The 11,798-nt window shown below is 38.8% G+C and overlaps 1 protein-coding gene across 7 annotated transcripts in view; it reads right to left on the bottom strand.

Annotated features, from left to right (window-relative positions):
• Nucleotides 1-8,565: 8,565 nt before the first annotated feature.
• The window catches only part of apbb2b (amyloid beta (A4) precursor protein-binding, family B, member 2b), a 45,130-nt gene continuing 41,897 nt past the window's right edge, over nucleotides 8,566-11,798 (bottom strand). For 5 of the 7 annotated variants that reach the window (XM_041982966.1, XM_041982968.1, XM_041982970.1 and 2 more), the window contains 4 exons: nucleotides 11,538-11,621; nucleotides 11,285-11,400; nucleotides 10,299-10,478; nucleotides 8,566-8,899 (listed from right to left, as the gene is read on the bottom strand). In XM_041982966.1, the coding sequence (XP_041838900.1) occupies nucleotides 8,729-8,899; nucleotides 10,299-10,478; nucleotides 11,285-11,400; nucleotides 11,538-11,621 (551 nt within the window). In that variant the 3' untranslated portion in view covers nucleotides 8,566-8,728. The remainder of the gene's footprint in view (nucleotides 8,900-10,298; nucleotides 10,479-11,284; nucleotides 11,401-11,537; nucleotides 11,622-11,798) is intronic. The other 2 variants (XM_041982967.1, XM_041982969.1) reach the window with 1 other exon arrangement.

Below are 11,798 nucleotides of genomic sequence, written 5' to 3'. Positions count from 1 at the left end.
TAAATATTTGCTGCTGGATAATAAAGTCTAATTCATTTCAATTGAATCATATATGATTATTTTCTCCTGGCTGTGTGTTATGATGTGGTCTATATTAAGTGAGACTAATTAACTTTTGGTTTTATCTAAATAAAAGGTTTAAACGGTTAAATTGTACAAACCTCCCAATTTCCTTTCAAAACAAGTAAGTCGCCTAAACTCAAATCATATTTGACATTTAATTATTGTTGTGATTATTGTGAAAATCAGCATATAGAAACACGTAAATACAAGACTTCCTCAAACTAACTCATCTAAAGTATACATCTGAAGTGAGTACACCCCTTGTGCAAATCACTTAAATGTAAAATAATTCAATGTTGTATGTCCTATTAATAATCAGAGTATTTATTTATTAGCATTCAAAACTGAATGCACCAGAAAATCTTATGTGAAAATATTTTAGAGTAGAAACTGGATGCAAATACATTACAAATTACTGACAGAAAAACCTGTGAAAACTCGAGTACATCATTTTGCCCCACTGCATTAAAATGATTATAAAATGACCAGCAAATATCAGAACTGTCTCCATGTTGGATGTACAGAATGGACTCTATCTGCCAGGGCCAGACTGGGACACAAAGTCAGGCCGCTCCTACTCGTACTGCATGCATTTGCACATACTCACACAAATATACGTACACACACATATGAGCTAAGTAATCATCAACAATTACAATAACAATGCTACATATGGTCCAAATGCTGATGACCCCTCCTTTTTTCACTCCTTCTTCACCTCACTCTATGGCCTCTCATAACACACTAATCACAGGAGGTTATAACATTATACTGGACAAACACAGTCCCACAGGAAGTCATTGAGTTTGGAAATCCTCAGAAACTGTTAAACAGTACATTAAGGATTCTGGTCTTTGTGAAGCTTGGCGCTCTCACCATCCTACACTAAGAGAATACACCTTCTTCTCTTCAGTTCACCATTCCTATTTTAGATTAGATTATTTCCTAACCAGCAGCTCGCTGATAAATGACATGTCAGAAATCAAAATCCATCCCATTACCATCAGCGATCACTCACCAGTATCATTCACTCTGAGAAATAAGAACAATAAACCAGCAACTAGAAACTGGAGATTTAATACATCATTACTTAAAGATCCTGAGTTTATCAGCTACTTTAAAAGAGAATGGTCCTTATATCCAGAAAACAACTTGCCAGAAACTTCAGTGTGTGTTCTTTGGGAAGCAGGAAAAGCAGTAATGAGAGGGAAAATAATTTCCTTTTCTTCTCATAAGAAAAAAAAGGAAACTTTGAGAATTTCAGAGTTGGAACTCAGAATTAAATCCTTAGAGGACGCTTACCATGTCTCTCCAGAAGAACACACACTAAATGCTATAAGGAAAGCTAAACTTGAACTTAATGAAATAATAGAAAAGAACCATTCTTGGTGCAAAGACTTCTCTTGGAAAACTTTGAACATGGAAATAAATCTGGAAGGTTCCTGGCTAATCAGTTAAAAAAAAAAAAGAAAAGAAAACAAGGAGAAAACAACCATCTCCTCTGTCAAAGATCCAGATGATAATTTAAACCATGAGCCTGACAAGCTAAATAACACTTTTAGAGATTTCTATAAAACTTTATATAATCACAACTAAAAACAAAAGATGAGAATATTGACCAATTTCTTAGTAACATCAATCTTCCAAAATTAAACATGAAAATAAAATAATCTTGGATTCCCCTCTTTCAGATTAACTCCAAGAAGCTCTCCAGCATATGCCCAACAATAAAGCTCCAGGTCCAGATGGTTACCCAGCAGAATTCTACAAAGAATTCTGGACAATGCTGGCACCCACCTTCTACAATATGATATTAGAAATAAAGGAAAAACAAAAAATACCTTAAAATATGAACCTAGCCAATATTACTCTACTATTAAAACCAGGAAAAGACCCGACACTTCCATCCATTTACCATTCAATTTCATCAATAAATGTAGACCTTAAAATAATCAGCAAAGCTTTGGCCAGAAGAATAGAAAAAATAACCCCTCTAATAATACATCCTGACCAAACAGGCTTTATTAAAGGTAGACATTCCTCTACTAACATGCATAGATTAATTAACATCATAGATTATTCTACTCTACGTAATCTGGAATCCACAGTCATTTCCTTAGATGCAGAAAAAGCGTTTGGCGGAGTAAACTGGACATTTTTATTTGCAATGTTAAACAAATTTGGGTTTGGGTCATTTTTCATAGATTGGATAAAAATATTATATAACAACCCAAATGCATGTGTGAAGACCAATGATCAAACTTCTCCAAGCTTCTGTTTGCAGAGAGGAACCAGACAGGGCTGCCCGCTTTCTCCATCACTCTTTGCTATTTTTATTGAACCCCTAGCTGCTGCCATAAGACAAAATAAAGAGATTAAAGGAATCCATGCCAAAAATATAGAACACAAGATAAGTCTTTATGCTGATGATGTATTACTTTTCCTCCAGAACCCACCAGTATCTCTCCCTCAGACAATCACGCTTATTAACAAATTCTCATCAATATCTGACCATTCTATTTACTGGTCTAAGACTATAGTCATGCCCATTAACTGTGACCTACAAAACACACCCAATACTACAATACAGTCTGGAAACATTAGATATTTTGGCTTGAATATTTTTCCCAGATTATCAGAACTAACAAAGCTAAATTATGTCCCTCTCTTAAGAAAAATAGAGGATGATCTCTCACAGTGGAGGCGCTTACCCATATCACTCATGGGGAGGGTTGCCACCATTAAAATGATGGTTCTATCTAAAGTAAACTACCTGTTTTCACTGATACCTACTAGCTATCACGTATTAGTCTGAAAAACTTTACAACAGACTAAAGACAGAGGTGGATTGGAGCTACCCAACTTTAATCACTATTTCTTAGCTAACAAGCTACAGTATATCTCTAAATGGCTTAAACCTAGCGGTCTAGCTGGACCATGGTTAGATATAGAGCAAGCATTGTGTGAGGATCTTGTTGTCTCTGACCTAGTATTCATCAGCTCAACCATCAAACCATATAAGTGTTTTAAAAGCATTAACATTAGTTCCTCTTTAGTGGCTTGGTGGGAATTTCTTAAGATAACCAAGTCTTCACTTTTTCCATGTAAGTTTACACCCATCTGGAAAAACCCTGACATCCTGCAAAACAAAAAGCTGATTAATTTCCCTCAATGGAAAAATAAAGGAATAAAACAGTTAGAACATATAATAGAAAATGGAAAATTCTTCTCATTTAATGTTCTCACTTCACAATATGGAATCAGCAGCAAAGATTTTTTAGAATATCACCAGCTTAAATTTATTATGTGTAAAATATATATTATTAATCAATTAAACTCACAGCTACCTATTATAGGGTGGCAGAATTCATGAATCTTGATGCCCCAAAGTGATTATTAAAAAACATGTAGACTATTATCTAAACTTGAAGAATCAGTCTGTCTTCCAACTTCAAAATAGGAGGCTGATGTATCCAGTAACTTTAATGAAGATAAGTGGTCACAAATATGTTTAAACACCTTTAAAATAACTAAGAATTCAATTATGCAACTAATACAATTCAAAATTCTGCATAGAACTCATTATACAGGACAAAGGATGTTCAGGATGGGTCTGCCACAATCAAATATCTGCTCACACTGCACTGAAAACACAACTGACAACTATCTCCATGCCTTGTGGTCCTGCACACCTGTCTGCAGGTTCTGGCTTCAGGTATGTGTGGACATGTCAACATGGTTTAAATGTAATATTCCTGCAAACCCCACGCTCTGTCTACTAGGTGACTTGGGGAACATTAACTTTGCAAGTTACTCTGAACACATGATCCTCATGGTCTTATGCATCACAAAGAAAACTATCCTTGTGAACTGGAAAACTCAAAATAATCTGTGTATTCAGCAGTTCAGGAATCTCTTACTAGATCACATCATTACTGAGATAATGTCTGCCTCCAAGAACCAGCTAGCTGAATTTCACTCCCTCTGGTTCTCTGTGATTGGCTCTATCACTTAGTGTAGGTGTCTTCTGGCTGTGGGTCCTTGGTGGTTTCCCGTGGAGGGGATCTGGGCTCCACAGTGCTCTCTGTCCGGCCCTGTTGGGGGCTGTGGGGGGTCTGCGGTTGGGGTCACTTCGAGGCAGTGGAGTGTAGACACTGGTGGGGCCTGGGTCAGTGAGTGTTGGCCCTGGGCCAGGTGGCTGGGCTATTCCGGCTGGGCAACAGTCATGAGTGGGGAAGGTGAGGGCAATGGGGACCTCTCACACCTCTGTTTCCTAGGCGTCACAAGGGTGGGCAGGGGGAGGTGGTTGCCCAAGGGGCCGGGATCCTCGGGGTCCTGGGGCCTTTCTCTCTAGCCGCCCTGGATGGCGGCTGCTGATTTTGGCCCACCAGGGCCTTCCTCTGACACACTGTGGGTGGGTCCGGGGTAGTCTTCATGATGGGGTAGCTTGGGTTCGTGCCTTGGGATTGCTGCTGATCGCCCGGGTCTCTGGGCTGCCATAGTCTGCCTCTAGCCTCCGTAGACGTGGTCGCATTTGCATGATCACACTCATCTCTGATCACTCCTCATTCCCCACACTCTGCGTGCCGACAGTCACTGAGTTGTCTAGTGGGTTTATACACTAAGAACTACTTTCGTTTTGGTTTTTTTGTGTGTGTTTCTGGTACTTTGGTTGTTGTTGTGATACATGTTGTTGTTGTCTTGTTTTTTTTGTTTGTTTGTTTTATGAACTCCTAAAAGCTGTAAGAAATTCTCTGTTGTGTTTCTGTACAGGTGTAGCAGTTGGTTGTCTGAGGTTGGATTGAAGGGTCGTTGCTTCTGTCTACTGTCCTTGTCTCTTCCTTTTTTGTACTTTCCTTTCTACTTCTTTTCATTAGTCTCCTTTGTTCTCTGTCCCCTCCGTCCAGGTCCAGCAAGAAAACAAATTCCAAAATAAAAAAAAAAAAAAAAAAAAAAGATTTAAAAAAAAAAAAAAAAATCTATCAAGAGGAACCTTATACCCATAAAGCTCCCCTTTGCAAAGAAAATTTGTTCAGCACAACACAGCAACCAGACCATCATTCAGCTGTTGAAATAATAATAGTAATAATAATAATAATAATAATAATAATACTGCTGTTACAGGCCAATTATTCTTGTTGATAAATGAAAAATTTTTCTCTGCATTTGTGTTACTGTTAGGTGAATATTTCAATTTAAGACATCTCAAACCAAAAACCTCTGGCAACTAAAAGTTAGTAGTTGCAACCTTGAACACAGACATACAGAAGCCAGGTGTTATATTTTATAATGCTGTTTATTCTCACAATTGGTTACATTGATAAAGTGTACAAATCAGTGAGCAGCAAATGGAAGCCAACACACCCATCTGTAGTAAATGGAGTGTGTGTGTTTGTTGTTTAAATGTGAGCTTAACTGGAACACTGGGAGTCTCCTGCTGCTTCCATCTTCCTCTTCCTCCTCCACACCTCATCTGTTGACTGCTCAGAGCAGCAGTGGACTCTCAGCTCTGTGTGAATACTGTACAAGGTGAAGACATAAATTTTCTGCTTTTTTCTTTTCTTTTTCTGCAAAGCTGAGCTAATTGTTGAGAGTCAACCAGGAACTGAGAAGATGACAGCCTTGAGAGACTTGACTTGCCCCAACTAATAAAATCAGTATATACCTTTATAAAATAGAATAAATAAAATAAAAAATATTTCTGTTTAATACATACAGTCTTTCTTTTAACCATCAAAGGGCATGCAAGGCTTTTTTCATGACTTTCCTTTTTCTCTGGATCAAAGAATGCATAGATAATTGCACAGTTAAATTCATTATCAACTTAATTGACAACTGCGAAAATTTCCAACTGCCTCAGCCGTTTTCATTATATGCTCTCGTATTCTTATCTACAACAAAGTATAGAAGTATTTTACACTTTGGCCATTTGTTAAGTTTTCAAAAAAGGCATTTCATAACGAGAAAACAGGAGACAATCAAAAATGAAAAGATAGCTTATAACAAACGATTAATGCCAAACATTACATTAAATGGATACTATGTACACACACATTTTCATCGCATTCACATTTCAACATCCTCGTGAAAAAGAAGGTGATGTGACTTGAACTTTCTCATCATAATCTCTGTTACAAAACTAGTTCCTTTAAACTATGCACTTCCACTTTGGATCTAGGTGTGAGAAAACAGGCAAGACGCACAAAGATGTCACAAGCACGTACACCTCATGGATATCGGGGGTTTGTTTCAGTATTTTTGAACAACCAAGCATTCCTTCTTCTTTAAAATAGTCACACACACACTTTTCCATGTGGCTGCAGATAAGCAACTGGACTGTTTGCTAAACCACTACACCTTAAATTACTGTTCCAACATCTGTATGCAGATTTAAGTGGCTGAAATATTACTTAAAATAACTGTCCAGCACAAATTTAAACAATCTTTAGCTATATTGAAAAGACCAAAAAAAAAGAAGAAAGACATACGAATCTGACTACTTGTCACCAGCTGATTTAAAGACAACAAACCAAACTGTGTTGTTCTGTTAAAGGTGGAGGCTGCACTGCTAGTCACTGGGAATCAGCAGAAGTAGTTGCTCTACCCAGAAACAAACCCTGAGGGGGGGGGGGGGGGAAACTGTAGTAGGCATCCACAGTCTGGAAGTAGAGAGTCCTGCTCTTCAGGAATTTATTTAATTTCTGGGAATATTTTTGATGCTAGTTGGTTAGGTAAGTTTCCTGTTTTCCAGCTGAGGCTACAAACACATGGTGAATCACATCACTGTAAACTAATGACATGCCAGGTGAGCTGCAGTTTGCAAATTTTCCCAGTCATTTTTGAAACAGGCAAAACCTCCATAAGACAACATATAAACAAATTTTTTTCTTTTACATTGAAAGTCCATCAGTGGAGTTTTTCTTCAATTCCTAAAATTTCTCTTTACGTATAAATTTAGTAAAATTTTAAACCAGGAATAACACTCATGACCTGAAGATTTCAGCAACATCATTCCCAGCAGGCTGCGAGGGGTCTAGCAAACAGTCAGCTACAGAAGATCCGAATTCATCTGCTGCCCGACACCCCATCAACAGTACTGGGGAGTGGATTTGCACAAACGTTTGTAATTACCAAACTTTCCAGATATGTGATAATACACAGTAGCTGTCTGGAACTGAGATTTGTATGAGAAAAACAAAACACAAAACAAACCAAAAGCAGGTGACCTTGCGGCACTGATGAAAACAAAGACGTGAAGGAAAGATACAGAGAAAGCTCATTCAAGCGAGGATAACCCCAGAGACAGAAAAGTCCTGCAAGATTCAGTCATTGCAACTCTTCGTTTACTTTTCTCTCCGACAACCAAGGCAGACGTTGAACTCGTTTCCTCTCCTTCCAAACTTTAGACAATAAACAACCAAACCCAGGTAGAAAAACACATTCCTCAAGTCTTCTTTGTCCTCCAGGCAATCCACTTTTATTAGTGGACATGAAGACTGATACCAATGTGGGATTTAAAGGAATAATCTTTCAAATTTCCTCCAGCATGTGTTTCTAAGAGCAGCAGCAGCATGCTGATGTCTCCAGTGTTTGGAGCAGCAGTCTAGCAATGGTTACCAGAAAAGAGGGGAGGAAAGTACAAAGGAGAGACATACTGTCAACACTGTCCATCCCTGTCTCTTCCTCTATTATGGCTATCATCTGCTGTTTTCCACAGGATAACAAAAAAAAAAAAAAAAAAGACATTAAAAGGAAAGATATAAAGGATGCTTCGGGTGAAAGGCCACCGCTCGTTTTGACCATCCAGGGCTGATTCTGGAAAAAAAACAAAACAAAAACAAGGAACTAAGAAGACAGGAGAAACAGTCGGTGTGCCTTCTGATTTTTCCCCCCTCCAGTCTCTGAAAGCAGCAGCGGTGAATTGATATTGTTTAGAGCGGTTCACATTTAGACAAAAAGTTCATGCAGGACCAGTTGAACAAGGTAAGAGGGGAGTTCGACTGACACAGCTCTCAAATCTGTAGCAGCTTCTTGTTTTGATCCACTTATTGTTAAAGCAAAAACAAGACAGAATGGCTTTTGTTACTCCTTCTTTTCATCATTTTAAAGATACAGTCTGCTAAGGATAACAAGAAGGAGGGTCACAGGGAGGAACAGCCACTACAGACTAAGAGGACATCCAGGTAAATGACAGCAAGTGTGGCCTGCTGTGGAAGGTCATGCTGGCAGCACAGACACAATACATCAGGAGCATGGAGAGATCAACAGTTTGAGAAGCAATGAACACACTCATCAGACCTGCGTTCCTACATCTTCAGCTTTTGCTCTCTTCTTACTCTGTGCTGAGAGGAATGAGTTACTTTTATGTACACTATCACCTTTAGTTGTTCCTCGTGGCTGCTTTCTTCTTGATGTGGCAATGGAGTCTTAATTTATGAGCAAACAGGCTTGAATTGCTGCTCAAGAGCTGATGAACTCTTAAGGTGACATTTCCCACAAAAAACAAGGGAACAAAACAAATCTAACAGGTTTCCCAAAGCCTGGGGCTCCGCTGTGTTTCCATGGATGCTGGGGTCTGTGGTGGTGAAGGATTTTGGCAGCGATGTGATGAGTTACCATGGTGACTAGGGACTATGGTGGAGAAGCTGGTGCTGTTTCCTTGGTGTTACTGCGGTAACTCTGTAACAGGTCTCTTCTGTTTAAGAGTGTCAATGAGAGACAGGACGCCTCTCTTCACGCTAGTTGAGACCCGACGGGAAACGGAGTCACCGGGAGGCGATGAGCCGCAGGCCTTCTGGGAGGGCGGTCGAGCCACCAAACACTTCTGATACCGCAGCTGAGAGACATGAGGGAGCGGGAGAGAGACATACTGTAAATAACAAAGAATTACAGCTGCTGAGTATACGACTGTGGAGGGGTGTGTGAGAGAAAGAGAGAAGGAAGGTGGGCTTGTGCAGGATGCTGGCTGTGATCAATTATAATGACTGATGATGCCTTTCATCGTCAATCAGTTTGAGCGTGTGTGTGTGTGTGTATTTGTGATCATATATCTAAAGTTCAGATGTGTGATCAATAGTCTGTTCTGCAGTCAACTAGTCTGAACAGAGGACCGTACGGAGCCTCCAGTGATGAGCTGCATCAGAGCAGAAACACCACAGATGGCTTTGTGGATCCTAATTACTGCCAATATAATAACAACAAAAAAAGACAATTATACACGTGTAACAGATTTAACAAAGGTTACCTTCACAGTGCACTTCTGCAATAAGATTTTATTAGAGTGGTAAATAATGCTGCATGACATAAAGAGGAAGTCCACACTAGATAATACTAAAGGACGCTTGTTTCGGAGATGCATACAAACTGTATGTTAACAAAAGTTGGATTAATGGGCTTCAACCCATTAATCTTTGGCACAGGGTTCCACTACAACACTACGCGGTCAGGATGGAAACCTTAAGGCCAAACTACAAGAGAAAACACAGTTCTGGTTTTAAATGTGATCAACTATTTGTTATCGTGAGTTTTTCTAAAAACTTCTGGAGAAGCGTTTGCAATTAAAGAAAGAGGCATTTTTAAAATTGCGTTTAAGATAACATTTTTTGTGTAATAATACCTTTAAAGTTTTAGTTGTCCAGTTGTACAGTAGGTGCACATGTGGCGTACCATCGGAAAGTTGATTTGGAAAGTGATTGAAATGAAAGAAAACTCTGTTAAACCTCCTGATAATCCACTGATTAAGAAATGACGGCTATTAACGTAAAGGGAACGTCTTAAATACCAGAGGTGACGCAGTGATGACCTCATCTTGTAGTACAAACAGTTATTTAAAGACGAGAACTGCAAGGAACATGTTTGATGAAGTTTTTGATAATTTAACAAAATTATGGCCTTTATGTGAAATCAATAAAAACTGCTTCACTTCCGGTATTTAAGACATTCCCTTTCCGTTAATAGCCATCCTTTGTTTATTTATTTCGGGATTTGTATTTGACACGTGTAGATTTGTCTCGACACCTTGTACAAGTGTTTAATATTTTGTAAATTTGCTTGGTAAAATGTAAATTTGTTCTCAAATTTGTGAATATGTTTTATTAAATATAAATATTTTTTAAATGTAAATGGGTTTTCTGAATGTAATTTTGTTTCTTAATGAGTTTTTTTTTTTTTTTTTTTAATGTAGATGTGTTTTTTCCTTCTCAGCTACCGTAGTTAAATGCCATGTTGCAACTCACCATACAAGCAGCCTGCACGGCTTCAGACACGCTCCCAGCGTTGGGCTCACACCAAAAGATGTGACAGTCGAAACGATGGCTGCCAGCATCCATGATAAAAGCAAATGTGTGCACGTCACGACCAACACCCATGAAAGACAGGAAACGGACACGACACTCTACCAGCACTTCCTCTTCGTCCTAGTCACAAACATTAACATTTGGATTATTAAAAGAATATATATGTTAAATGTGTTTAAGCAGTTATACATCATAAAAACATCCTTGCTGAAGGAAAATACAATCATCAAACTTTTGTTTTCTTTTACAGTGGAGCTGCCCAGTAAGTCTGTTAGTTGTCCCAGTGCCACAGTGGAGCAGCTGGATTTAAAGTGCAGAATCTACAACTTAACTTGCATGAAAAAAAAAGAAAGAAATTAATGTCATCTGAACAATCTGACACGGTAAAGTCAAGTCTTTACTGTGCCTGCAGATTTAACATAAGTCCAGCTGTTGTCTCATTCCTCAGATCAGCAGCTGGCAGCATTACAGTAGAGCGTCTGTAAAAGGTTCAGTCGACTGCATCGACAGGGAATGTTTCTTTGCATTTTAAGCTTTTGAGTTAATTAATGGAAACACACTGCAGGCTTGCTGCACTCTTCTGCACAAGATAAGGAAACATCTGAGGACAACGGCACCAAACAGGCAGACACAAATCACTCAGTTACGGTCCTTCAGTGTGTATAATCCGGTTTTGTTCACAATATCTGGCAACGCAGTATAAGCTTTCTAACATAACCTTAACAAGCCCCCAGATGCTCTGCCATTTTTAGTTATTATAACAAGACTGTGTAGAGGATTATATCAGATGTAAGAAAAATACTTTTTAGGCTGTTAATGCATTTTACCTCGCTGTAGATTTTCTGTAAGAAGCTGAAAAGAGGAGAAATAAGACAGCCAAGGGAGGTTGGAGGTGGTCGTTTGGCTGCAGCAGAGCTTTTTCTTACCTCATCTTTGCTGATGGTGACTGTAGCATCTGCCACATTAAGAGCCACTGGAGTCCAGTCCTCTTTGCTGGAAGAACCAATGAGACTGTCTATGGCTCCATTTAGGATATCCATGCCTGGAACAGAGGGCATTAAAAACAGACAGTGATTAAGCTTCCACATCAAGATCCACTTCAACAATAATCATGTACTTTCATTACTTAGATGCTGCATTAGTGTGTGTGAGTGTGTGTGTGTGTGTGTGTGTACCAACCTATTGGTCTGGCCACTGGCATCATCCCAAGGTAGAGCACCTGAAATTTCTGAACCAGCTCTGTCTTTGGTGTGGGAAACTCTGCTGAGAAAAATTCAAGAAAAAACTTAACAGATGCTTGTAACAGCATGCAATTTTAGTATTAACCTTATTTTACAGTTAACCTCAATTATATTTTAGTGTCAACTTAATTAACTTATATTTTCATTAGGAAAAATGCTAGCAAGGCTAGTGATGAACATGATAGGTTTTTCTCATCCT

This window comes from Melanotaenia boesemani, chromosome 4, assembly GCF_017639745.1.
Source record: "Melanotaenia boesemani isolate fMelBoe1 chromosome 4, fMelBoe1.pri, whole genome shotgun sequence".
Taxonomy (NCBI): Eukaryota; Metazoa; Chordata; class Actinopteri; order Atheriniformes; family Melanotaeniidae; genus Melanotaenia; species Melanotaenia boesemani.
Note: the sequence above shows the minus strand (reverse complement) of the source record. Positions and strands in the feature narration are given on the sequence as shown.